Genomic DNA, 27,854 nt, shown 5'->3' on the forward strand with positions numbered 1-27,854 from the left:
GTTTCGTCAGTGATGCATAGTGATCTTGCCTTTTTCCCCTACAAGGCATGCTTTCACTATATCCCTCGTATATGGCTCCGGGATTAATTTCATAGCACTAATTTATCACTTCGCATTTCATTAAACCTACTTAATTTGACTGATATCCTAAACGGATGGATGTCCATTTCCACCGCCTACTTGCGTTTATTTTAGCGAATTGGATCGCCACCGCAATCTGAGTTGTGCCCTCTGCTCAAGGCAATTCCCGTCATGACCTGTCTATTCTTTCAAATTCGCTAAATGGCATTTTCCTTCGGTACTAGTGTTCTCAAAGAAGTTAGGCATAATTCGTTTTCGAATCCTTTTCATCAAATGAAGACTACTGTGGGGATTTGATTAGGTTCTTCACGCACTCTTCCGTGCCTTGCGTAAACCTCAAGACGCTTGCTTCAAAGGTAAGTGTTGATTAGCCTAAAATATTTAGCTTTCACCGGGTGAAGGAATGTCAACACATTTTAGTATAATACATTTTCTTGACGTTACACAAAGGATTCTTAATTCGACATCGTTTCTATTGCTGGTTTCACATTGTTCCCACCCCACAATGTTTTAGGTTGACAGTAGAATGTTAGTCTATTTCATAAAATGTGTACCCTTCCATTTATAGTGACTGTCGTTGACATATTTAATCTCCCGCACAGCCTACATGGGATACTATAGTATCATGTATGTCCGACACCTCGATTGAAATGAAGGTATAACAATAATCAATAAACACACACAGGCCATTGAAATTCAAAATGGAGTTGTAACAGCACCTGATTTGATTCATATAGTCCTATTATAGCCTACAAAGCACGTATTAATAGTAGTATGCATAAGCATGACCTGCACTAAAATACACCCTAGCCAATATCCATTTACAGTCACGAAATTATGTTGGGTTTTCCTATCAAAGGCGTGACCCATTTTTCACCAATGGTCTTACAATACTGCATAGAACAACGTGCGTAAATAGTGACCGGCTGTGAGGAACATAATTTCATTCGGGCTTTTTGGTTATACACTTATTATTATTATTATTATGATTTGGACAGAGACAACCCATACAATGTATGCCCCCCCCCCCCAACCTCTTATTTTAGCTACAGCCTATATTTACTGGTTTGAATGAAACAGGTGTGCATCCCTGGGAATTTTAGCGTGGACTGTTCCCAAGTGTCAGCGTATCTGAATGGAGCCTATTGTTCCAGTCTGGCTGAACCACACCATTGCATTATAATAGAATAACACAGCTGTATTGATATGCTCCCATACACTGATTCATAACACCCTTACCAACATAAGAATAACATTTGCAAGTTGGCATATTTCTAATGTCAGAGGTGCAGCCTGTACTGCATGGCAATCTATTAATGTGCTGTTGAGTCTTTCTTTGTTGATCGGCTCTTGTTGATGTGCGTTCCCTAAGGATTTATCCAAGGACTGAGATGGTTTCAATATAACCTACAGAATGTGTCTATTAAAAGGGAACAGAAGCCCAGTTCCTATTTCAGTCAGTTTTTATGGCTCATTGTCTGTCAATGGTTGATACTGTGTATCTACTTCCTGTTCTTACTGTGCAGAACATGGCTTGTTGGTTTAGGAACAGTACCGTACTAAGTGACGGACAGAGAAGGAAGTGGATCCAGCGCTGAGTTTATCACCTGGGTTTTCCCCTGACCGCACTCCTCCTGTACCCCGCTCCCCCTCTCCCTCCATTGTCTTTGCACAGCAATGGAGGAGAGAAGATTAGATGGGACAGGCCGATAAAACCTTGTTTTCTGGAGAGCTGAGGACTCTGGGACTGCGGAGACAGACACTACCATCTCCTGTGGAGCTTTTTTTTATCATCCTTTAACGGGGACCACGAGACAACATCAAGGTGATTCTTGGTCCATTCTTAGCCTGCATCTTAAATGGCATTCTATTCCCTAATTTCACTCATTTTGACCAGATCCCTGTGCCTTAGACTATATGGAATAGGGTACCATTTGAGATAAACACTGGCACATGCAAGCATTATTGCAAGTGTTTATCACTGCCATATTACTGCAATTTTCTATGAACTAAGCCTCAATTTGGTGGCCAGGCTATATTTAGCAGAATTGTGGATTGTTCTGAGAATTGTAGATCTATTCGCCGTAGAGTAGTTGGGGAGGGGGTCTAAATATATCCCCATTTAGTGTTTGTTTTCGCTCCAAGGAACCGGGTAGACCTATGTCAGAATGAGGTGCACACACCTTTCTTTGTTTCAGATTAGTCTCTTTTGATTTTACCATCAGTCTCAAGTGAAAGTCCCAACTGATTTCCTCAATGGAGCAGCAGGACATGTTGAAACCAAAGTAACCATAATTCCACATAACCATTGTACATGGGGCTTTTTAAATGTTTTTTTTTATAGAATGTGCCTGGGCGTGTGCAGCACGTTACAATGCCTAGTGAAAGTCTACAAACCCCTTACACTGTCACATTTCGCTGCCTTCCATTCAATCTAAAAAGGGATTCAGATCTTTTTTCCCTACAGATCTACACATTTTCAAAGTGAAAGAAAATGATTGAAACATTTCTAAATGATTAAAAGTGAATACTTGGTGGAGGCATCTGAAAATCCTGGGATATTCTACAGTGGGACAGTTATACATTTTGAATGCAAAAGATACCAGAGACAAGGTTTGAATATTGCTGGCTAGTAATGATTCCCAACCAAATTTACTGAGCTTGAGGGCAATTCCACGGTAAAAAATGTTGAGACTCAGATTTTTCACTTTAAAATGTGTGTCAGGCAAAAACTATCGATTGCAAAGTTAAACAGACCATACAACGCTATGCACAAATAATAATTTAACACTTTTCCACTGAAATTTTTACAAAAACAGAATGATGACACAAAAAGGGGTTAAAATGTCTTCACCCTCAGGTGCCTGTTGGAGGATTCTGATTTTCCCACATTCTTACAGTCTTATGGTGAAAGTTCTGAGACTCAGGATTACAAATCCCCCCTCCTTTCTCTCCCCTCTTTCCCCCTGTTTCTCTCTTCTTTCTTTCTCTTTCCTCACCCTCTCCCATCTCTCCTACCCCCTTCCCGCCCTCTCAATCTCTCTGAATGTGGGAACTAGGAACAAATCACACAGTCACAGATCCTGATGTTCAAGCACTCTGGCTCCATATTAGGGGAAGGCGCTACTGGTTGCATTAGTTCCGTTGTTTACACACTGTGACAGGCTGCTAAGGGTGTGCTGTTCACAGTTTCCTCCTGGCAAAGAGCAGTCGTAGTCCCTTAAGAGGTTTCAACAGTCTATCAGAACTCCTAAATGGCTTCCATCCCTCTTCTCCTCAAAACACTCATTGCTAATGATTGGTGCCAGCAGAGCACAATATTGTAGAACTTTCAGATATAAATATTTCTTTATTTTATTTAACCTTTATTTAACTAGGCAAGTCAGTTAAGAACAAATTCTTATTTACAATGACGGCCTAACCCGGACGACGCTGGGCCAATTGTGCGGCGCCCTATGGGACTCCCAATCACGGCCAGTTGTGATACAGCCTCAAATCGAACCAGGGTCTGTAGTGACGGATCTACCACTGAGATGCGGTGTCCTAGACCGCTGTGCCACTTGACAGCCCAAATACATTATGTAGAACAAACACGCTTCCCTTACATGTAAACAAAGGAATCACGTACGCTCTGTTTATGCCTACGCGGCCCAGGTGATGGCACTGAACAGGAGCATGGTTTTGTCCTGCTTCTCTACCCAATGCCCTTGCACAATCCCTCTCATTAATCTAAAGGGAATGGACTGGTGTAGGAAGAATGGTGGGAACCCTCCAACTAATTATCGCACCAACCCAAAGTTTTTAAATCCATGACAAAGGAGTGTGCAAGTACACACCCAGGGAGAAGGGTATAGAATCGCAATACAACCCCAATGGGGTCATGGAAGAGGTTGTTTGAGGCTGCTGGGTACATTCTGTACCGCAGACTGCTCCAGCACTTCAGGTTGAAGTCGAAAGGGAAGAAACTCCATCTTGATCCTTCACCGTGGTCTCTCGTCTTCTAGTTACTTTTCAATAGATTTGTATGATACTGTGCTTGACTTTTGTCACAGGTCACTGAGCAATAATGCACTCAGGCTAAATTGTTTGAAGGCAAGTTTAGGGGTAAGAAAAATGTCCAGGAGTTATCCATAGAGAGAAACCTTTTGAGGGACCAAACTTGTAACCATGGAAACTAGAGGTCAACCGATTATGATTTTTCAAAACCGATACCGATTATTTGAGGCCCAAAAAAAGCCGATGCTGATTAATTGGCCGATTAAATGTTTAATTTTTTTTGTTGTAATAATGACAATTACAATAATACTGAATGAACACTTATTTTAACTTAATATAATACATCAATAAAATCAATTTAGCCTCAAATAAATAATGAAACATGTTCAATTTGGTTTAAATAATGCAAAAACTAAGTGTTGGAGAAGAAAGTAAAAGTGCAATATGTGCCATGTAAGAAAGCTAACGTTTAAGTTCTTTGCTCAGAACATGAGAACATATGAAAGCTGGTGGTTCCTTTTAACATGAGTCTTCAATATTCCCAGGTAAGAAGTTTTAGGTTGTAGTTATTATAGGAATTATAGGACTATTTCCCTCTATACCATTTGTATTTCATTAACCTTTGACTATTGGATGTTCTTATAGGCACTTTATTATTGCCAGTGTAACAGTATAGCTTCCGTCCCTCTCCTCGCTCCTCCTTGGGCTCGAACCAGAAACACAACGACAACAGCCACACTCGAAGCAGCATTACCCATGCAGAGCAAGGGAAACAACCACAGGCTCAGAGCGAGTGACGTTTGAAACGCTATTAGCACGCGCTAACTAGCCAGCCATTTCACTTCGGTTACACCAGCCTCATCTCGGGAGTTGATAGGCTTGAAGTCATAAACAGGGCAATGCTTGACGCACAACGAAGAGCTGCTGGCAAAACACACGAAAATGCTGTTTGAATGAATGTTTACGCGCCTGCTTCTGCCTACCACTGCTCAGTCAGATACTTAGATACTTGTATCAGTCAGATTATCAGTCAGATTATACAATGCAGGACACGCAAGATAATATCTAGTAATATCATCAAGCATGTGTAGTTAACTAGTGTTTATGATTGATTGATTGTTTTTTATAAGATAAGTTTAATGCTAGCTAGCAACTTACCTTGGCTTACTGCATTCGCGTAACAGGCAGTCTCCTTGCGGAGTGCAACAAGAGGCAGGTCGTTATTGCGTTGGACTAGTTAACTGTAAGGTTGCAAGATTGGATCCCCGAGCTGATAAGGTGAAAATCTGTCGTTCTGCCCCTGAAGGAGGCAGTTAACCCACCGTTCCTAGGACGTCATTGAAATTAAAATGTGTTCTTAACTGACTTGCCTAGTTAAATAAAGATTAAATAAAGGTAAATAAATAAAAATCGGCAAAATCAGTGTCCAAAAATACCGATTTCCGATTGTTGTGGAAACATGAAATCGGCCCTAATTAATCGGCCATTTCGATTAATCGGTCGACCTCTAATGGAAACCCATCGTTTTCTGATCAGTAGCATGGGCCAAAGGTTCATTGGAGTGTTCTTTGAATTAGGCCATGCAAAAGGAATTAGGGTTGTAGGGTTTTCTATATAAAATAAGTTGCATTCTGTGCTAATGTAGAAGCCACGCTGGTATTCTGTACCACACTCCCACCAGCACTCTGCTCTCCAAAGTAAATGTCAGCAGAAGGTCTACTGCAGAGGAGGCTGGCGGGAGTGGCTATAGGAGGACGGGCTCATTGGAATGGCTGGGATGGCATCAATGGAACGGTATCAAACACATCAAACATATGGAATCCACATGTTGGACTTCCATTTATTACATTCTAGCCATTACAATGAGCCCATGCTCCTATAGCTCCCCCACCAGCCTCCACTGCCATACTGGTATACTTCTAAAACATCAGGACAGGAGCTTTTTGAAACACAAAAACAAACTGAAATTGAGCATTCCCCTGTTTCAAAACGTTTTCTCCCAATTTTGTTCTGAACGTAATGAGGCAGGTCAGGTGATGTCACTGTTTGAGCTAGCTACATTTCCACCGTTCTAGGACATTGGTACAGGATTTTGGCCCTGAATGTTTTGTCCAAATCCAGACCTGTACACAAGCTAGCTAAGCTAGTTTACACTAATTAGTCCATTGGTACAGGCTTTTGCCCTGGGTGCTGTTTGGTCCAGGGCCCGCGCAATGCGCCGAGCTATCTTAACTAGTTAGCTACCACTATGCTAAGCTATTACATTGGTACAGACTTTTGACCCCAGCTGATGGTATTTTGTCCAGGGCCAGGCATGTGTACAATATTTGTCCTTTTTGGTCCCATAATAACGGTGACTTACAGCAGGAAGACCAGTCAGTACTAATATAATATAGTCCAGGCTCTGGCCAGCCTCATCGAACACCCACTAACATTGAGCAGTCATCTCCCCCCAGGTCTCTCTCTGTGTGACTAAGCAGCATGAAACTGAGGGAGACGTTAACCCCTTCACTGGGCTGGCTTTCATTCTGGCTCCGGATGAATCAAAGACACTCACGTCCACACTCACTCACACACATACAGTAGGCATGCGCGCTAGGGCCGCGACGATACCAGTATCTCCATACGCGTTAGTATTTTTATTTCTTTGAACCTTTATTTAACTAGGCAAGTCAGAACAAATTCTTATTTACAATGACGGCTTACCAGAAGGCAAAAGGCCTCCTGTGGGGACAGGAGCTGGGATTAAAAATAAAATATAGGACAAAAACACACATCACGACAAGAGAGACAACACACCACTACATAGAGACCTAAGATGACAACATAGCATGGCAGCAACACAACATGACAACAAAATGGTAGCAACACAACATAGCAGCAGCACAACATGGTAGCAGCACAAAACATGGTACAAACATTATTGGGCACAGACAACAGCACAAAGGGCAAGAAGGTAGAGACAACAATACATCACACAAAGCAGCCACAACTGTCAGTAAGCGTGTCCATGATTGAGTCTTGGAATGAAGAGATTGAGATTAAACTGTCCAGTTTGAGTGTTTGTTGAAGCTCGTTCCAGTCGCTAGCTGCAGCAAACTGAAAAGACGAGCGACCCAGGGATGTGTGTGCTTTGAGGACCTTTAACAGAATGTGACTGGCAGAATGGGTGTATGTGGAGGATGAGGGCTGCAGTAGATATCTCAGATAGGGGGGAGTGAGGCCTAAGGGTTTTATAAATAAGCATCAACCAGTGGGTCTTTTTTTTATATATATATATTCTTTACCTTTATTTAACTAGGCAAGTCAGTTAAGAACAAATTCTTATTTTCAATGACGGCCTAGGAACAGTGGGTTAACTGCCTGTTCAGGGGCAGAACGACAGATTTGTACCTTGTCAGCTCGGGGGTTTGAACTTGCAACCTTCTGGTTGCGACGGGTATACAGAGATGACCAGTTTATAGAGGAACATAGAGTGCAGTGATGTGTCCTATAAGGAGCACTGGTGGCAAATCTGATGGCCGAATTGTAAAGAGCATCTAGCCGCTCGAGAGCACCCTTACCTGCCGATCTATAAATTACGTCTGCGTAATCTAGCATGGGTAGGATGGTCATCTGAATCAGGGTTAGTTTGGCAGCTGGGGTGAAAGAGGAGTGATTATGATAGAGGAAACCAAATCTAGATTTAACTTTAGCCTGCATCTTGATATGTGCTGAGAGAAGGACAGTGTACTGTCTAGCCATACTCCCAAGTACTTGTATGAGGTGACTACCTCAATCTCTAAACCCACAGAGGTAGTAATCACACCTGTGGGTAGAGGGGCATTCTTCTTACCAAACCACAGGACCGTTGTTTTGGAGATGTTCAGAACAAGGTGAAGGGCAGAGAAATCTTGTTGTAGAGCGTTTAACACAGAATCCGCAGAGGGGCCTGCAGAGTTTAAGACAGAAGCAAGGAAACAAAATACAAAACGGATTTAACTTCTTTAGGAAATCAGCTCTAATGTTGGAAATAAGCATCATTATGTTGTCATCCGGAGTTAAATATATTTATTTTCCAAGCTATAGCACCCAATATTTACCCACAGCAGGTTTTTAAAGGACCATAGAGTTTTGCTTGCTTCGTGGTTTCATTTTTGCCATGGAAAAAATATTGCGATACTGGTATCGTCCCGGCCCTAATGTGCACACACACACACACACACACACACACACACACACACACACACACACACACACACACACACACACACACACACACACTACTGAGTTGTACCCCCTTTTGCCCTCAGAACAGCTTCCATTCTCCGGGACATGGACTCTACAAGTTGTTGAAAGCGTTCCACAGGGATGTTGGTGCATGTTGTCTCCAATGCTTCCCACTGTTGTATCAAGTTGGCTGGATGTCCTTTGGTTGGTGGACCATTCTTGATACACACAGGAAACTGTCGAGCATGAAAAACCCAGCAGCATTGCAGTTCTTGACACACTCAAACCGGTGTGCCTGGCACCTATTACCATACCCCATTCAAAAGCACTTAAATCTTTTGTCTTACCCATTCACCCTAAGAATGGCACACACACACAATCCATGTCTCAAGGCTTAAAAATCCTTCTTTAACCTGTATCCTCCCCTTCATCTACACTGATTGAAGTGGATTTAACAGATGACATCAATCAGAGATCATAGCTTTCAGCTGGATTGACCTGGTCAGTTTACGTCCTAATGTTTTGAACACTAAGTGGTGTATTTAAACCCCCAAAGCACAACACCTGACTGTGTCGAGGTCTTTTCACACTCATGGACAATGCAGCAACTGTACACACCAGACACAACCTCACCCCCAGATGCTGCAGCAACACTCCCACATACTGTACACACCAGACTCAACTCCAGATGCTACAGCACCTACCTTCTCTAGTCCTTTTTCAGCTATTCCTAGTTCCCCTGCTCCTTCCCCACCCACTGTTAGTCACACTCAGCCCTGTCTGTCTGTCAACACACACAAACGTTTTGTTCTTCTATCCTCGTGGGGACCTGAAATGTATTTCAATTCAAAATGACCCCAACTCCAACTCCTAATCCTAACCCCCTAACCCTAATTATAAACCTGACCCTAATTACAACCCTTAAACCTAACCCCTAACCTTAAAATAGCCTTTGTACTCATGGAGAATCTTTCTTGTTTTACTACCCTTGTGAGGTAATTTGGGGATTTTAGGTCCACGCAAGGATAGAAGAAGCAACCCCCCCCCCACACACACACACACACACAGTCACAGTGAGTGTGTTGGAAACGAGATGTGAGAGACACGGGGTGTGTGTGTGTCAGAGCTTCTGTTCTCAGGGACAGACGAACAGCTGCTCACACACACACTAACTGCCACACACAACGGAACAAGCCGTGTGTGTGTGTGCGGGTGTATCATCTAGCTTGTAATAGGTTTCCATTGTGACTCATTCTGTTGTACAGAGGGAAGAATTTAACTGCTGTTTGTGTCCATGATTGTAACAGAGTCTGTAAGAATAGGATTCAATTTGAAATATAGGGGTGATAAACCAAATACTGTAGAATTACCGACGATGATAAAATGATTGTTGTCAATGTCGTCCAGGGCCAAAGTTTCCGCTCAGAGCTGTCTTAAACTGTGTCTTATATTGTGTACATTGTAGATCTGTATTTATTTAACACCAGGTTGAATCAACATATTATATGACCTTGAATCTACAAACACCCGTCGCTGTCTGTTGACTTTTTCAAGGTGTCCTTTTAGAGTATTTGCCTTGTAAGCGGCTCCAGCAACTGAAACTGGAAGATCTCCAGGGAAACTCAATGAATGGCCCCTGAATAGAGACTCAATAGCAGGGTCATGTTCATAAGGTCACGTTTTTAAAATGTTTTGCAATGGAAAATGTGTGCCATATTGGACCAGGTAGTCCCTCCCTTTCAGCCAGTTTTCTTCCATTTGGTTCCTAATGAACACCACCCTGCTGAATGATTCTACTGTTGCAGGGAAAGGGATGATATAGAACCAGACCTGGGTTCAAATACTATTTCAAACAACAATTACTTTCACATTATAATTTTTTTTGAAAATAAATATTTTAATGTATTTGGAAATACACTTGGAAAGTATTTTAAAATTCACTGACCCAAATACACTCCCATGCATTTAACCCATGTATTTCAAAATAGTATTTTAAATACAATTTGGGAGACTATTTGTTTTTTTGTTTTACAAATAACCATTTAAATACTAAAATAAAAGTACTTATTTTGGGCTGTGTATTTGAAAATACTCAAAAAACACAGAAAAAACTATTTTAAATACCAGATACTCAAATACACATCAGGAAGAGATGGGTCTCTCCATCCAATCACCAGCTCGAGCTTGAGTGAATTCAATTCAGAGTTTGTATATAATTGAATTGAGTGATTGTATTGAATCAAACAGGACTGAACTGCATTGAGCCAGATTGAAATGAATCCATTTGAGATTTTAATATTTTTCTCAGGCCTGCTGATGGGGGCGGGCAAGAGCAAGCCCAAGGAGCCAGGCCAGCGCTCACTGAGTCTCGATGGCACCATTGGCACGGGCTCGGACAGTGGGCACCACCACCACCTCAACTCGACCCAGCAGACCCAGACCCCCAACAGGAGTCCCGCCGTAGGGGGCGGCGCCAGACATGGCCACCACCCCGGGAATGCTCCCACCAACACCCCTGAGCTGGCGCTGTTCGGTGGAGTGGACCACGCGGGTGGTATCACCTCCCCTCACAGAGGACCACTGGCAGGTAGGTGGAGCAGGAAGTTCTTAGGCTGCATTCAGCAGGGGAAACGTTGTGGAACATTTAGATGGGCTGCTTTCAGCAGGGGAAAATGCTTGGAACTTTCAGCTGGGCTGCGATTAGCATGGCAAAGCATTGTAGAATGTTCAGATGGAAATATGTTATGTAAAACAAAAATGTTATTGTTCCACATTTCTTTGAATTACTTCTCAATAATAATTTTGGATACATATTACAAGTGTATGCCACAAATACATCCCCCCCAAAGTACAGTACCTTTCTATTGATTTTGTTTGAGGAGATCCAAAATGTCATTATTCATTCTGGCTAAGGGCTGTTCTTTATGCACGACGTAATGCATTCCAGGTGACTACCACATGGAGCTGGTTAAGAGAATGCCAAGAGTGTGCAAAGCTGTCATTAAGGCAAAGGGTGTTTTCTTTGAAGAATCTCAAAAATAAAATACATTTGGATTTTGGAACTTCTGTTGAGCTTCAATTGGTGGACAGATAGCCTTACATTCTCCTGCAAAATGTCTCGATAAACTTGGGAATGAACTTTTCTGTCGATGATAGCAAGCTGTCCAGGCCCTGAAGCAGCCCCAGGAAAAGCATCCCTAAACTATGATGCTCCCTCCACCATATTTTACAGTTGGGATGAGGTTTTGATCTTGGTGTGCTGTGCCTTTTTTTCCCTCCACACATAGTGTTGTGTGTTCCTTCCAAACAACTAAACTGTAGTTTCATCTGTCCAAAGAATATTTTGCCAGTAGCACTGTGGAACATACAGGTCCACTTTTGCAAACTTCAGACGTGCAGCAATGTTTTGTTTGGACAGAAGTGGCTTCGTCCATGGTGTCCTCCCATGAACACCATTCTTGTTTAGTGTTTTACGTATCATTGACTCGTCAGAGATGTTAGCATGTTCCAGAGATTTCTTTTAAGTCTTTAGCTGACACTCTAGGATTCTTCTTAACCTCCATTGACCATTGAGCACTCCTCGGGAGAGTAGCAACAGTGCTATACTTAATCCATTTATAGACAATTTTTCTTACCGTGGACTGATGAACATCAAGGCTTTTAGAGATACTTTTGTAACACTTTACAGCTTTATGCAAGTCAACAATTCTTTAATCTTAGGTCTTCTGAGATCTCTTTTGTTTGAGGGATGGTTCACATCAGGCAATGCTCCTTGTGAATAACAAACTCACATTTTGTGAGTTTTGTTTTAAAGGGCAAGGCAGCTCTAACCAACATCCCCAATCTCGTCGTATGTTTGTCTATTGTTGTGACTTCGATGAAGATCAGATACAATTTGATGACCAATTTATGCAGAAGTGCAGGTAATTTCAAAGGGTTCACATACTGTGTCGTGAGGAGAACACACTGGAGTCACATAGCCTTTGGTTGGAGTGGGAAATGTATACTGTAGGTGGAGCAAAACACCAGTCTCAACGTCAACAGTGAAGAGGCGACTCCGGGATGCTGGCCTTCTGGGCAGAGTTGCAAAAAAAAGCCATATCTCAGCCTGGCCAATAAAAATAAAAAATAAAATATTAAATTGGGCAAAAGAACACAGACACTGGACAGAGGAACTCTGCCTAGAAGGCCAGCATCCCGGAATCGCCTCTTGACCGTTGACGTTGAGACTGATGTTTTGCTGGTACTATTTAATTAAGCTGCCATCTGAGGACTTGTGAGGCGTCTGTTTCTCAAACTAGACACTCTAATGGACTTGTCCTCTTGCTCAGTTGTGCACTGGGGCCTCCCACTCTTTCTATTCTGGTTAGAGCCAGTTTGCTCTGTTCTGTGAAGGGAGTAGTACACAGCATGGTACGAGATCTTCTGTTTTTTGGCAATTTCTCGCATGGAATAGCCTTCAATTCTCAGAACAAGAATAGACTGACGTGTTTCAGGAGAAAGGTCATTGTTTCTTGCCATTTTAAGCCTGTACTCAAACCCACAAATGCTGATGCTCCAGATACTCAAATATTCTAAAGAAGGCCAGTTTGATTGCTTCTTTAACAGAACAACAGTTTTCAGCTGTGCTAACATAATTGCAAAAGGGTTTTCTAATGATCAATTAGCCTTTTAAAATGATGAACTTGGATTAGCTAACACAACGTGCCATTGGAATACAGGAGTGATGGTTGCTGATAATGGGCCGCTGTACGCCTATGTAGATATTCCATTAAAAAAATCTGCAGTTTCCAGCTACAATAGTCATCAACAATGTCTACACCCTATTTCTGATCAATTTGATGTTATTTTAATGGACAAAAAATGAGCTTTTCTTTCAAAAACAAGGACATTTCGAAGTGACCCCAAACTTTTGAATGGTAGTGTGTGTGTATAAAAAATATAAACACATGTAGTGTTGGTCCCATGTTTCATGAGCTGAAATGAAAGATCCCAGAAATTTTCCATATGCACATAAAGCTTATTTCTCTCAAATGTTTGACACAAATTTGGTTACATCCCTGGTAGTGAGCAAAGATAATCTGACGGGTGAGTCATATCAAGAAGCTGATTAAACAGCATGATCATTACACAGGTGCACCTTGTGCAGGGGACAATAAAAGGCCATTCTAAAATGTGCAGTTTTGTCACACAACACAATGCCACAGATGTCTGAAGTTTTGAGCAAGCTTGCAATTGGCATGCTGTTTGCAGGAATGTCCACCAGAGCTGTTGTCAGATAGTTTAATGTTTATTTCTCTACCATAAGCCTCCTCTAAAGTTGTTTTAGAGAATTTAGCAGTACGTCCAACCGGCTTCGCAACAGCAGACCACGTGTAACCACATCAGCCCAGGTTCTCCACATCTGGCTTCTTCACCTACGGGATCACCTGAGACCAGCCACCCGGACAGTTGATGAAAACTGTGGGTTTGCACAACCGAAGAATTTCCCTGAGATGGTCAGAAACCCATCTGTTTGCTGATAACAACATTGTGAACAGAGTGCCCCATGGTGGGGTTATGGTATGGGCAGGCATAAGCTATGAGCAACGAACACAATTGCATTTTATCGATGGCAATTTGAATGCACAGAAATACCATGACGAGATTTTGAGGCCCATTGTCGTGCCATTCATCTGCCGCCATCACCTCATTACATTTACATTTAAGTCATTTAGCAGACGCTCTTATCCAGAGCGACTTACAAATTGGTGCATTCACCTTATGACCTCCAGTGGAACAGTAGTGCATCTAAATCTTTTCAGGGGGAGGGGGGGGTGAGAGGGATTACTTTATCCTATCCTAGGTATTCCTTAAAGAGGTGGGGTTTCAGGTGTCTCCGGAAGGTGGTGATTGACTCCGCTGTCCTGGCGTCGTGAGGGAGTTTGTTCCACCATTGGGGGGCCAGAGCAGCGAACAGTTTTGACTGGGCTGAGCGGGAACTGTACTTCCTCAGTGGTAGGGAGGCGAGCAGGCCAGAGGTGGATGAACGCAGTGCCCTTGTTTGGGTGTAGGGCCTGATCAGAGCCTGGAGGTACTGAGGTGCCGTTCCCCTCACAGCTCCGTAGGCAAGCACCATGGTCTTGTAGCGGATGCGAGCTTCAACTGGAAGCCAGTGGAGGGAGCGGAGGAGCGGGGTGACGTGAGAGAACTTGGGAAGGTTGAACACCAGACGGGCTGCGGCGTTCTGGATGAGTTGTAGGGGTTTAATGGCACAGGTAGGGAGCCCAGCCAACAGCGAGTTGCAGTAATCCAGACGGGAGATGACAAGTGCCTGGATTAGGACCTGCGCCGCTTCCTGTGTGAGGCAGGGTCGTACTCTGCGGATGTTGTAGAGCATGAACCTACAGGAACGGGCCACCGCCTTGATGTTAGTTGAGAACGACAGGGTGTTGTCCAGGATCACGCCAAGGTTCTTAGCGCTCTGGGAGGAGGACACAATGGAGTTGTCAACCGTGATGGCGAGATCATGGAACGGGCAGTCCTTCCCCGGGAGGAAGAGCAGCTCCGTCTTGCCGAGGTTCAGCTTGAGGTGGTGATCCGTCATCCACACGGATATGTCTGCCAGACATGCAGAGATGCGATTCGCCACCTGGTCATCAGAAGGGGGAAAGGAGAAGATTAATTGTGTGTCGTCTGCATAGCAATGATAGGAGAGACCATGTGAGGTTATGACAGAGCCAAGTGACTTGGTGTATAGCGAGAATAGGAGAGGGCCTAGAACAGAGCATGAAACCTCATGTTTCAGCATGATAATGCACAGCCCCATGTGGCAAGGATCTTTACACAATTCCTGGTAGTTAAAAATGTCCCAGTTCTTCCAGGGCCTGCAGGACCAGACATGTCACCCAATGAGCCTGTTTGGGATGCTCTGGATTGACGTATCCGACAGCGTGTTCCAGGTCCCGGCAACATCCAGCAACCTTGCACTTCCGTTGAAGAGGAGTGGGACAACATTCCAGAGGCCACAATCAACAGCCTGATTAAACTCTGCGAAGGAGATGTGTCGCACTGCATGAGGCAAAAGGTGGTCACACCAGGTACTGACTGGTTTTCTGAAGGTGGTCACACCATGTACTGAATGGTTTTCTGAAGGTGGTCACACCAGGTACTGACTGGTTTTCTGAAGGTGGTCACACCAGGTACTGACTGGTTTTCTGAAGGTGGTCACACCAGGTACTGACTGGTTTTCTGAAGGTGTTCACACTTGATACTGACTGGTTTTCTGATCCACGCCTAAACTTAAAAAAGGTTATCTGTGACCAATAGATGCATATCAGTATTCCCGGTTATGTGAAATCCATAGATTAGGGCCTAATGGATTTATTTCAATTGACTGATTTCCTTATGAACTGCAACTCAGTAAAATCTTTGAAATTGTTTCATGTTGATTTTATATTTTTGTTCAGTGTAAATCACACAGCTGACCAAATTACGCAGTATTTTATTTCTGGGTTAACCACGATTATAAATAGCCAGGTTGTTCAGCTATATATGTACAAGCCACAGGAGGTTGGTGGCATCTTAATTGGGGAGAACGGGCTCGTGACAGGAGCGGAATAGGTGGAACGGTGTCCATGTGTTTGATGCCCTTCCATTTTCCCCGTTTCAGACATTTATTATGAGCCGTCTTCCACTCAGCAGCCCCCACTGGTACAAGCCTAGGAGGAGAACCCCAGGACCTCAACAAGGTCACGATAGGACACATACAGCCACAACACAGTGGTCCTACTGATTATTGGTGTTTTTTTAACCTTTATTTAACTAGGCAAGTCAGTTAACCTGTTGCCTCTACTTGGGACGCTTGCGTCCCAACTAGAGCTCTGGAAATGCAAATGCGCTATGCTAAATGCTAATAGTATTAGTTAAAACTCAAAAGTTCATTAAAATACACATGCAGGGTATCAAATTAAAGCTACACTCGTTGTGAATCCAGACAACAAGTCCGATTTTTAAAATGCTTTTCGGCGACAGCATGAGAAGCTATTATCTGATAGCATGCACCAATACACTACAACAGAAAAGCACAGCAGGGGACGTAAACAAAATAATTAGCATTTTGGCGTTACACAAACCGCACAATAAAATAGAAAACAGTCATTACCTTTCACCATCTTCTTTGTTGGCACTCCTAGATGTCCCTTAAACACTATTGGGTCTTTATTTCGATTAAATCGGGCCATATAAAGCCAAGATATCGTTATATGTAGACTGTGTGATAAACGAAAAAAACAGCGATTTCACAACGTAACGTCATTTTTTAAAATTCAAAAAGTAGACGATAAACTTTCACAAAACACTTCGAAATACGTTTGTAATGCTACTTTAGGTATTAGTAAACGTTAATAAGCGATAAAAATCATCCGTAGGCGATGTAAATATCATTAGCTGTCGTCTTGGAAAAAATTTCAGGAGAGAGTTCTTCCGGAATGATCTGGGCGGAGACCGGAGGTAAGCGGTGCCCCTCTTTCAGTTCAACCAAGAATCAAAGATGATTAAATTTACAAGACTCTAGACAACATGGGGATGCTGTGGGAGTTGAATGCTCGGTCTTATCTAATTCGGCTCACTGTTAACAATTGCTGGAAGTGGCGCAAGGATATTTATTTCCATTTTCTGTGATCAGGTTTTCCTGCGCTTTCCGATGTAACGCACGTTATGTAATAGCCACAGTCGTGATTTAACCAGTTTTAAAAACGTCCGAGGGTTTCCTATCCACACATTCTAACCATATGAACGTACTATATTCCTGGCATGAGTAGCAGGGCGCTGAAATGTTGCGCGATTTTTAACAAAATGTTCAAAAAAGTAGAGGGTCGACTGAAGAGGTTAAGAACAAATTCTTATTTTCAATGACGGCCTAGGAACAGTGGGTTAACTGCCTGTTCAGCGGCAGAACGACAGAGTTGTACCTTGTCAGCTCGGGAATTTGAACTTGCAACCTTCCGGTTACTAGTCCAACGCTCTAACCACTAGGCTACCCTGCCGCCCCAATATAGTTAGCTAGCCAGGCAGTTAACTGCAGTGCCCAACCACCTGAATATCAGCTATGATGCCCAATATGTGAATGTTTGTTTGTTTTAGCTACTATCACAATGCTGATTGCCTATGATGGTAAAGCTTTCCATTGGCTATTACCGTTAAGTGTATATCGTCTGTCTTGCTTAAAATTTAAGTAATTGACACAAACAGCCATGTGATCACATTCAAATATGTTCTCATGTGGCAACTGCATTCTGATGGTGACAGAGCAAGGAAGCAAGTGCTGCAAAAGTTCTGCAGTCTGCAACAACTACAAGGAGGGGATTCAGGGGTTTATCACCGAGCACCCGGGATTTGTGGCTAACTGCCTGATTCGCTATGTCTAGTCCTCTGTAGCTAAGTTGGTAGAGAATGGCTCTTGCAATGCCTGGATAGTGGCTTTGACTCCCAGGGCCACCTATACATAACAAATGTATGAACACATGACTTTAGGTTGCTTTGGATAAAAAAGTCTCTGCCAAAATTACAGTCATATTATTATAATACCAGTTTTTATGAAAGTTTTTATGAGTTGGTACACTATGACGAGAAGGTGAAGTAACTATAAACTAGTACGCTGTCAGCAATCAGTGAACACATTTTATTTCCCATAGCTTTATGCTATAGTTGCAATATAGTGTGCTTTCTGGACCGACGTGTGTTTTATTTTTTTTCAGCACCTTCTAGTGTACTGGCGGATTGTGTAGACTACTTCCTTTGGCGCAGGTTAGGAAGAGGAAACGGGGGTACCTTTCCCTCAAAAACCATTCCATTTATTCCATTCCAATGAGCCCGTCCTCCTATAGCTCATCCCACCAGCCTCCGCTAGTGTATTTGCAGCATCTGTTGACAGCGACTATTGAATTACAATAAATATAATGTACTAAGTTAGATTTTTGTGAAGACTGAAAAACATACAAGTATTGTTGAGATGGGAATGGTATGATCATGGAAAAACCTTCTTTAAGGCTACATCTGCTTGGAGTGCCAAGCCCGTCTCCAGGTAGTGCCAAGCCCGTCTCCAGGGAGTGCCAAGCCCGTCTCCAGGGAGTGCCAAGCCCGTGTCCAGGGAGTGCCAAGCACATCTCCAGGGAATGCCAAGCCTGTCTCCAGGGAGTGCCAAGCCCGTCTCCAAGGAGTGCCAAGCCCGTCTCCAAGGAGTGCCAAGTCCGTCTTCAGTTTGACTTTGAAGACTCTCACAGACCTGACATGACACTATAGTGTGTCTAGACCAGATGGTCAATCATTATTTTGCGTCTCCTGTAAAGTGATTGGTTGCACTTTCATTTCTGGGATTTTCTGCTGGCTAGAGTCCCCCCCCCGGCGTCTAATTAACCAATCAAAGATTCCCCGGTCCAAACCAGGTGCTCGTTATAAAGGGAAAGCTGAGAAACTATAGATGTTGTGACCGTCAAAGACATTAGGCATCCCTAATGTCAATGCCGGTATCTCTTTCCAGGAAATGTACATTGGATTAGACAGCCCAATGTTTCCCGTAGTTGTTTTTATTTTGGCAGGGTGCAAAAGCCAACAATGTAATATTCTAAGATGTGAATGCCAAACATTAAATTGAAATGAATTGAGACAAATATTTAAGTGTTTTGGCAACAGAGCTGATTATCCTACTGCCTATTTCAGTCGTTTCTCCCATTCTTCTCTGCAGATCCTCTCAAGCTCTGTCAGGCTAGATGGGGAGTGTCGCTGCACAGCTATTTTCAGGTCTCTCCAGAAATGCACGATCAGGTTCAAGTCTGGGATCTGGCTGGGCCACTCAAGGACATTCAGAGGCTTGTCTCGAAGCCACTCCTTGGCTGTGTGCTTAGCCTCGTTGTCCTATTGGAATGTGAAGGTTCGTCCCAGTCTGAGGTCCTGAGCGCTCTGGAGCAGGTTTTCATCAAGGATCTCTCTGTACTTTGCTCCGTTCATCTTTCCCTCGATCCTAACTAGTCTCCCAGTCCGTGCCGCTGAAAAACCTCCCCACACCATGTTGCTGCCACCGCCATGATTCATTGTAGGGATGGTGCCAGGTTACCTCCAGACACGACGCTTGGCATTCAGGCCAAGCATTTCATCAGAACAGAGCATCTTGTTTCTCATGGTCTAAGGGTCCTTTAGGTGCCTTTTGGCAAACTCCAAGTGGGCTGTCATGTGCCTTTTTACTGAGGAGTGGCTTCCGCCATGACCACTCTACCATAAAGAAAGGCCTGATTGGTGGAATGCTACAGAGATGGTTGCCCTTCTGGAAGGTTCTCCCATCTCCACAGAGGAAGTCTGGAGCTCTGTCAGAGTGACCATCGGGTTCTTGGTCACCTCCCTGACCAAGGCCCTTCTCCCCGATTGCTCAATTTGGCTGGGCGGCCAGCTCTAGGAAGAGTCTTGGTGGTTCCAAACTTCTTCCATTTAAGAATGATGTAGGCCACTGTGTTCTTGGGGACCTTCAATACTGCAGAAATGTTTTGGTACCCTTCCCCAGATCTGTGCCTGGGTACAATCCTGTCTCTGAGCTCTACGGGCAATTCCCTCAACCTCATGACTTGGTTTTTCTTCTGACATGCACTGTCAACTGTGGGTCCTAAAATAGGTGTGTGTGTGTGTGTGTGTGTGTGTGTGTGTGTGTGTGTGTGTGTGTGTGTGTGTGTGTGTGTGTGTGTGTGTACGTGTGCGTATGTGTGTGTGTGTGTGTGTTCCTTTCCAAGTCATGTCCAATCAATTTAATTTATCACTGGTAGACTCCAGTCAAGTTGTAGAAACATCTCAAGGATGATCAATGGAAGAGGATGCACCTGAGCTCAATTTCGAGTCTCATCGTAAAGGGTCTGAATACTTATGTAAATAAGGTCTTTCTGTTTTTCACTTTGTCAGTATGGGGTATTGTGTGTAGATTGAGGAAAAAATATAATTGAATCAATTTTAGAATAAGCCTGTAACGTAACAAAGTATGGAAAATATCTGAATAGGTCTGAATACACTCTGAAGGTACTCGTAGTTCTAGATGAATATAGTGTATTACAAAAAGAGGATACTGTACTTTGCCTTGAGAGATGCCAATCCTCAGCTGCATGTGTGTTAGCCCAAAACTCTCCTATCTCTAACATTTTGTGTGCGTGTGTGTGTGTGTGTGTGTGTGTGTGTGTGTGTGTGTGTCCATCCTGTAGGAGGTGTCACTACATTTGTGGCACTCTATGACTATGAATCACGGACTGCCTCAGACCTGACCTTCAAGAAAGGCGAGCGGCTGCAGATCATCAACAACACGTAAGGAGATGCCCACTCCATTGTCTCCCTGTTTAGATACTACATGTCCGCCATGTACTCTCACCTAGACACACACACTCATCCAGACGAAGACAAACCCAAACACACACCGTGTGGACACACAAGCATGCACACTGTACACACACAGTCACAGTGAGTGCTGACTTATTCATAATTCCTCGTTAGCCAAACAACACTGTCTGTCCCCTTTCTGTCGCCCCATCTGCTGTGTACAACATTACTACTAATGTTTTCAGATCTTACAAGGGCAACCTTGTCAGGTCATGTTCATTAGGCACCAAACGAAGGAAAACAAGCTGAAACAGCGAGGCACTACTGCTGTAAAAATGTTTTCTGTTGCGTGCCCTAATGAATGCAATCCTGATTCTAGCCCTTCTACTGTTGATTGGGTCTAATAGTTCAAGTTTGTCCTTTCCAAAAGCATCACTCTGACAGACACAAGCCAGTTTGTTTCCCAAAAAGTATTTGTTCCATCACTGGGTATTTTGGATGCAACGGGAGAGAATACGTCATACCCAGATATGTCACCCAATGAGCCTATTTAGATACAACAGAGTTGGATTACAGGAAGACGGTTCACAGCTCACTATAGGAAGACATTTTCAAATGCACCGTTTCAAAACATACATTTCAGGTCAGGCCATGTGGGAATTAGGTACAGGATGGTCTCTGCCTGTTTTACACACACACACACACACACACACACACACACACACACACACACAACACACACATACAGTTGAAGTCGGAAGTTTACATACACTGAGGTTGGAGTCATTAAAACTAGTTTTTCAACCAGTCCACAAATTTCTTGTTAACAAACTATAGTTTTGGCAAGTCGGTTAGGAAGTAATTTTTCCAACAGTTGTTAACATTTACATTTACATTTAAGTCATTTAGCAGACGCTATTATTTCACTTATAATTCACTGTATCACAATTCCAGTGGGTCAGAAGTTTACGTACACTAAGTTGACTGGGCCTTTAAACAGCTTGGGAAATTCCAGAAAATTATGTCATGGCTTTAGAAGCTTCTTATAGGCTAATTGACCTAATTTGAGTCAATTGGAGGTGTACCTGTGGATGTATTTCAAGGCCTACCTTCAAACTCAGTGACTCTGCTTGACATCATGGGAAAATCAAAAGAAATCAGCCAAGACCTCCACAAGTCTGGTTCATCCTTGGAGCAATTTCCAAATGCCTGAAGGTACCACGTTCCTCTGTACAAACAATAGTACGCAAGTATAACCACCATGGGACCACGCAGCCATCATACCGCTCAGGAAGGAGACGTGTTCTGTCTCCTAGAGATGAAAGTACTTTGGTGTGAAAAATGACAATCAATCCCAGAACAACAGCAAAGGACCTTGTGTAGATGCTGGAGGAAACAGGTACAAAAGTATCTATACCCACAGTAAATCGAGTCCTATATCGGCATAACCTGAAAGGCCGCTCAGCAAGGAAGAAGCCACTGCTCCAAAACCGCCATAAAAAAGCCAGACTACGGTTTGCAACTGCACATGGGGACAAAGATCGTACTTTTTGGAGAAATGTCCTCTGGTTTGATAAAACAAAAATAGAACTGTTTGGCCATAATGACCATCGTTATGTTTGGAGGAAAAAGGGGGAGGCTTGCAAGCCGAAGAACACCATCCCAACCGTGAAGCACTGGGGTAGCAGCATCATGTTCTGGGGGTGCTTTGCTGCAGGAGGGACTGGTGCACTTCACAAAGTAGAGGTGGGGAAAAAAAGGATGTGGATATATTAAAGCAACATCTCAAGACATCAGTCAGGAAGTTAAAGCTTGGTCGCAAATGGGTCTTCCAAATGGACAATGACCCCAAGCATACTTCCAAAGTTGTGGCAAAATGGCCTAAGGACAACAAGGTCAATGTATTGGAGTGGCCATCACAAAGCCCTGCCCTCAATCCTATAGAAACTTTGTGGGCAGAACTGAAAGTGTGCGAGCATGGAGGCCTACAAACCTGTCTCAGTTACACCATCTCTGTCAGGAGGAATGGGCCAAAATTCACCCAACTTATTGTGGGAAGCTTGTGGAAGGATACTCTAAACGTTTGACTCAAGTTAAACCATTTTAAAGGCAATGCCACCAAATACTAATTGAGTGTATGTAAACTTTTGACCCACTGGGAATGTGATGAAAGAAATAAAAGCTGAAATAAATAATTCTCTCTACTATTATTCTGACATTTCACATTCTTAAAATAAAGTGCTGATCCTAACTGAACCAAGACAGATACTTTTTACTTGGATTAAATGTCAGGAATTGTGAAAAACTGATTTGAAATGTATTTGGCTCAGGTGTATGTAAACGTCTTACTTCAACTGTGAGTGTGTATATATATAATCACACACACACAGTGTACCCACCGTTAGTTGATGCTACTGTTCTATGGTCTGGTCTTGTGTGCTCTGCTGTTTGCTGCATTTCTTTCTGTGTGTTTTTGATGTTCTCTGCTGTCTGTTATTTCCCTCTCTCATGCTTCATGGTTTCTCTTAGGAGAAAGTACAGCTTCAGGTCAGTGAACTAATCCTTTCTGATCCCCCTGTCTTAACTTCTCGTCACCTTTCCTCTTCCCGATCAACCCCGTTTTTCCTCAGTGTGCACTGAGGTGATGCGTGTCAGCTCAACCTACAACAAACCAAACCATTTGTGCTTATGAACTCAAAGGCAAAATGACAGTGTGTGAAGTACGTTTTGTCATTGTTTTCACTTGGTTTGCCTGTTTTTTAAATGATTATTTAGTCAAGAGAGGTTAAGATATTTTTTGATCCTATGAATGTCATGGTGTGAGCACACAGTGTCCTCCATTGGTTTACTCCCAGGGCTGTTTTTAGGCTTCAACCACCGTCAAATGTGTCTATCTGATGTGAGTGACCAGTTAGTACTCTGAATGAACCCAGGGAGGGCTTCTGGTTGTCCAAGTCAATAACCCTGTCATCACCTCCTTCTCTCCTCTGTCTCGCTGCAGGGAAGGGGACTGGTGGCTGGCTCGGTCTCTGACTACCGGAGAAAGCGGTTACATCCCCAGCAACTATGTGGCCCCCTCTGACTCCATTCAAGCAGAAGAGTACATCAACTTTTTAATCTTTTTTTTTATCTCGATCTTTCCTGTTTTTATCAAGTTATAAAATGTATACTTTTTTGGGGGAAACAGCCGTGGGTTTAAAATGCTGAGATGGAGCTAGGGTTGCAAAATGCTGGTAACTTTGCCTATATTCCCAGTTTTTCCAGAAATTTGGGTTGGCATATTCCTGGAATCAGAAAGAAATGTGGAATCCTCCAACCAGGATTTCTGGAAAAACCTGGGAATTTTGATACTAGAATGTTGCAACCCTAGAAGAAGCAGCATGGCGTCCAGCTTTAATAACATTGGCCAAACTCTCTCTAAGATGTATGATTATGGACAAACCCATCTGGATAGTAAAATACCCTGGTCTCAGATATACTTCAGATGTACTTCAGATGTACTTCAGTGGTGCTCCATAAGGATATTAAAGGCACAGCTTCGCATTTTCATTTCTCAAAAGTGGCCTTCTGATGGCATAACTCCATGTCCCAGACCATCTGTTTTGTAGATCCACCTATATGCCACAATCAAAAATATGTTGGAAAAGATAAGCACTGCATAATTTCCCCACAAAATGTATGTGCTAATAAAGCTGGATCGACACAATACCACTGGAACGTGGACTCATTGACTCGTTTAGGTCTGAATACGTGACCCAACTATGCTTTTGGAGTGCAATGCCACTTTGCTCAGTGGCAGGTTCTCACTGTTCTTTCTCACTCACTCTGGCCCACTTTCACAGGTGGTATTTTGGGAAAATAACTCGGCGCGACTCAGAGAGGCTCCTTTTGAGTTTACAGAACCGACGAGGCACCTTCCTGGTCCGAGAGAGCGAGACCACCAAGGGTGAGAAGAACCCCTCAGAGAGCGACAGACATTTTAGACTTGGAGTAGAAGCACTGTTACATTATTGTCAAATTCCTTGTTGAAGTTTCCTCTTTTTATTGTGAAGTAGTACATTTGAACACGGGAATGAACCCACCAAACGGTTGAAGAGGCACTTTGTCCCTCTCCCCCAAACAATGACAGAAATGCAGTGAAACTGACTTGTAGGTCCAGAGTTGAGTTTGAGGGTAATGAGTTCAGGTGGTGTAGTTTATGCTGTGAACATGCAGTGTGCTAATGTGTGTAGTGTGGAACACTAGATGCGTAACTAGCTTGATTGGAGTATGACTACTACAGATGTCCAGGTGATCCATTCAAACTTGAAGTTAACTGGTTTTGACCCACACATTACTCCTTCCACACACACAGAAGCATAGAGATGATACAGACAATGTATCAAATTATTTTGTAATTCTATTTTTCTGCACAGGAGCCTACTGCCTGTCCGTGTTGGACTACGACAACACCAAAGGTCTCAACGTCAAACATTACAAGATACGCAAGCTAGACAGCGGTGGTTTCTACATCACCTCACGCACCCAGTTCAGCAGCCTGCAGCAGCTGGTCTACCACTATCATAGTGAGTACACCGCTCGTCTATTACTGTCGCGGAGAGTAACCAGCTGATCTATTACTGTCGCAGTGAGTAACCAACTGGTCTGTTACTGTCGCAGTGAGTAACCAGCTGGTATGTTACTGTCGCAGTGAGTAACCAGCTGGTCTTTTACTGTTGCAGTGAGTAACCAGCTGGTCTGTTACTGTCGCAGTGAGTAACCAGCTGGTCTATTACTGTCGCAGTGAGTAACCAGCTGGTCTTTTTCTGTTGCAGTGAGTAACCAGCTGGTCTGTTACTGTCGCAGTGAGTAACCAGCTGGTCTATTACTGTCGCAGTGAGTAACCAGCTGGTCTGTTACTGTCACAGTGAGTAACCAGCTGGTATGTTACTGTCCCGGTGAGTAACCCCCTGGTATGTTACTGTCACGGTGAGTAACCCCCTGGTATGTTACTGTCACGGTGAGTAACACGCTGGCCCGTTACTGTCTGTCGCGGTGAGTAACGTATTATAAGCACATCATTAGCACCTTATATGTTAATAGATGCTTATAAGCATGATTATTATACAGCCAGTAACACCAAACTTGAAGTGAATGTTTTGGTGTTTATTTGTTCATGTACTGTAATATGGTGTAAAGTCAGGGCGTGGTTTGAGCAATTCAGTCGTTCTGTTTCACAACCGTTTCCAATTAGTGTAAAGTGCAATGGCTATCTGTCTCCGGACTTGAACCCCATTGAAAACCTGTGGTTTGGATTGAAGAGGTACAGACATATCAAGGATATCAAGGTTCTGGAAAGATTCTGTATGGCGGAATGGTCCAAGATCCCTCCGAATGTGTTCTCCAACCTCATTAAACATTTTAGAAAAAGGCTCAGTTTTGTAATTCTTGCAAGGGGAGGTATTGTTTATATGTTAAACAAAATATTTTTCTATGATCAATTGTATTAAAAAATGTAATTCCCAAAGTTTTTTGCAAACAGTATAGCTGAGTATTTGAATTATTTATTTTGTATTGTGATTTTTGCTCATTTTTATCAAGGCTGTCAATAATTTCCGACCCAACTGTATATTTTAAATATATAATTTTTGTTACATGGTATGCAGTGTCTTTGTCCATAATACATCAAAGTGAAACCGAATACAGACGACAGAATAACTCAATAAGAATATTGAACACACGTCTTTATTTGAAACTTTTTACCCCTTTTTCTCCCCAATTTCATGGTATCCAATTGGTAGTTAGTCTTGCCCATCGCTGCAACTCCGATACGGACTCGGGAGAGACAAAGGTCAAGAGTCATGCATGCGCCAAAACACGAAACTGACAAGCCGCACTGCTTCTTGACACACTGCTCGCTTAACCCGGAAGACAGCCGCACCAATGTGTCAGAGGAAACACCGTACACCTGGTGACCGATGTCAGCGTGCATGCGCCCGGCCCGCCACGAGTTGCTAGGGCTTGATGGGGACATCCCGGCCAGCCAAACCTTCCCCTAACCCGGATGACGCTGAGCCAATTGTGCGCCGCCTCATGGGTCTACCGATCGCGGCCGGCTGCGACACAGCCTGGGATCGAACCCGGGTCTGTAGTGACGCCTCTAGCACTGCGATGCAGTGCCTTAAGACAGCTGCGCCACTCGGGAGGCCAAACACATTTCTGACACTTGTCAGATGTGCCAATCTCTCAGAAAACCCAAAACAACTGTCTAGGTGGATAGTGTTAACAAGGGTGAACAGTTCCAGTTGTCTAGGCGGTGACCGTATGCCTCGCTCTGTCTTCCCGTACCGAACCACAGAGCATGCAGATGGACTGTGCCACTGTCTGACAGAGGTGTGTCCGATGCTGAAGCCTCAGACCCAGGGCCTGGCCCGCGACGCCTGGGAGATATCCCGGGAGTCCCTCCACCTCGACCTCAAACTGGGCCAGGGCTGCTTCGGAGAGGTCTGGATGGGTAAGACACACACACTGTTTTTTGAAGTATAGATGAATAATAAATAGTCTTTTAACAGACACCTTTATTCCAACTTCATGTATTTCAACTATAACAATGTAAGGACTGTGTAGTTAGTTGTGGCAGAAACGTGGGTCTGTTCCATGGGCTGTCCTGTGTACTCCTTTAGCTTCGTTGGCTAGGTACTCTGGGTACTCTGACCCATGGCTACTGTGTTTCTAGGGACATGGAATGGTACAACGCGGGTGGCCATCAAGACCCTGAAGACGGGTACCATGTCCCCAGAGGCCTTCCTCCAGGAAGCCCAGGTCATGAAGAAGCTGAGACACGAGAAACTGGTGCAGCTCTACGCCGTGGTGTCTGAGGAACCCATCTACATTGTCACCGAGTACATGAGCCAAGGTAACAGTAGAGCAATCATCATCATCATCATCGCTGACTACATGGGCTGTGGTCCAGGCTGGTCTTCACGTGTGTATGCGCACACACACACACACACACACGTTGTTCTTGTGTTCCCTTTCTCCTGCCTTCTCTCTCTTTCTCTCAGTATTCTGATAACACTGTCGCTCCCATAGGTAGCCTGTTGGACTTCCTGAAAGGTGACACGGGCAAGCTGCTACGTCTACCCCAGTTAGTGGATATGGCATCTCAGGTGGGACAAACGCTACAATGTTCATTACCTTTTGGCATAATGGTCTTATTTCAGTTGATTTTAAGTTTTTCTCCTCTTTTGTTCATTTTTACT

The 27,854-nt window shown here is 43.6% G+C and overlaps 1 protein-coding gene across 1 annotated transcript in view; it reads left to right on the forward strand.

Moving 5' to 3' along the window:
• The first annotated feature begins 11 nt into the window (after nt 1-11).
• The window catches only part of LOC115144239 (proto-oncogene tyrosine-protein kinase Src-like), a 34,415-nt gene continuing 6,572 nt past the window's right edge, over nt 12-27,854 (forward strand). The window contains exons 1-9 of the mRNA XM_029685130.2: nt 12-437; nt 10,595-10,873; nt 20,502-20,601; nt 23,615-23,713; nt 24,456-24,559; nt 25,029-25,178; nt 26,951-27,106; nt 27,329-27,508; nt 27,685-27,761. Coding sequence (XP_029540990.1) covers nt 10,603-10,873; nt 20,502-20,601; nt 23,615-23,713; nt 24,456-24,559; nt 25,029-25,178; nt 26,951-27,106; nt 27,329-27,508; nt 27,685-27,761 — 1,137 coding nt within the window. The 5' untranslated portion in view covers nt 12-437; nt 10,595-10,602. The remainder of the gene's footprint in view (nt 438-10,594; nt 10,874-20,501; nt 20,602-23,614; nt 23,714-24,455; nt 24,560-25,028; nt 25,179-26,950; nt 27,107-27,328; nt 27,509-27,684; nt 27,762-27,854) is intronic.

The sequence above is a fragment of the Oncorhynchus nerka genome, linkage group LG2, assembly GCF_034236695.1.
Source record: "Oncorhynchus nerka isolate Pitt River linkage group LG2, Oner_Uvic_2.0, whole genome shotgun sequence".
NCBI lineage: Eukaryota > Metazoa > Chordata > Actinopteri > Salmoniformes > Salmonidae > Oncorhynchus > Oncorhynchus nerka.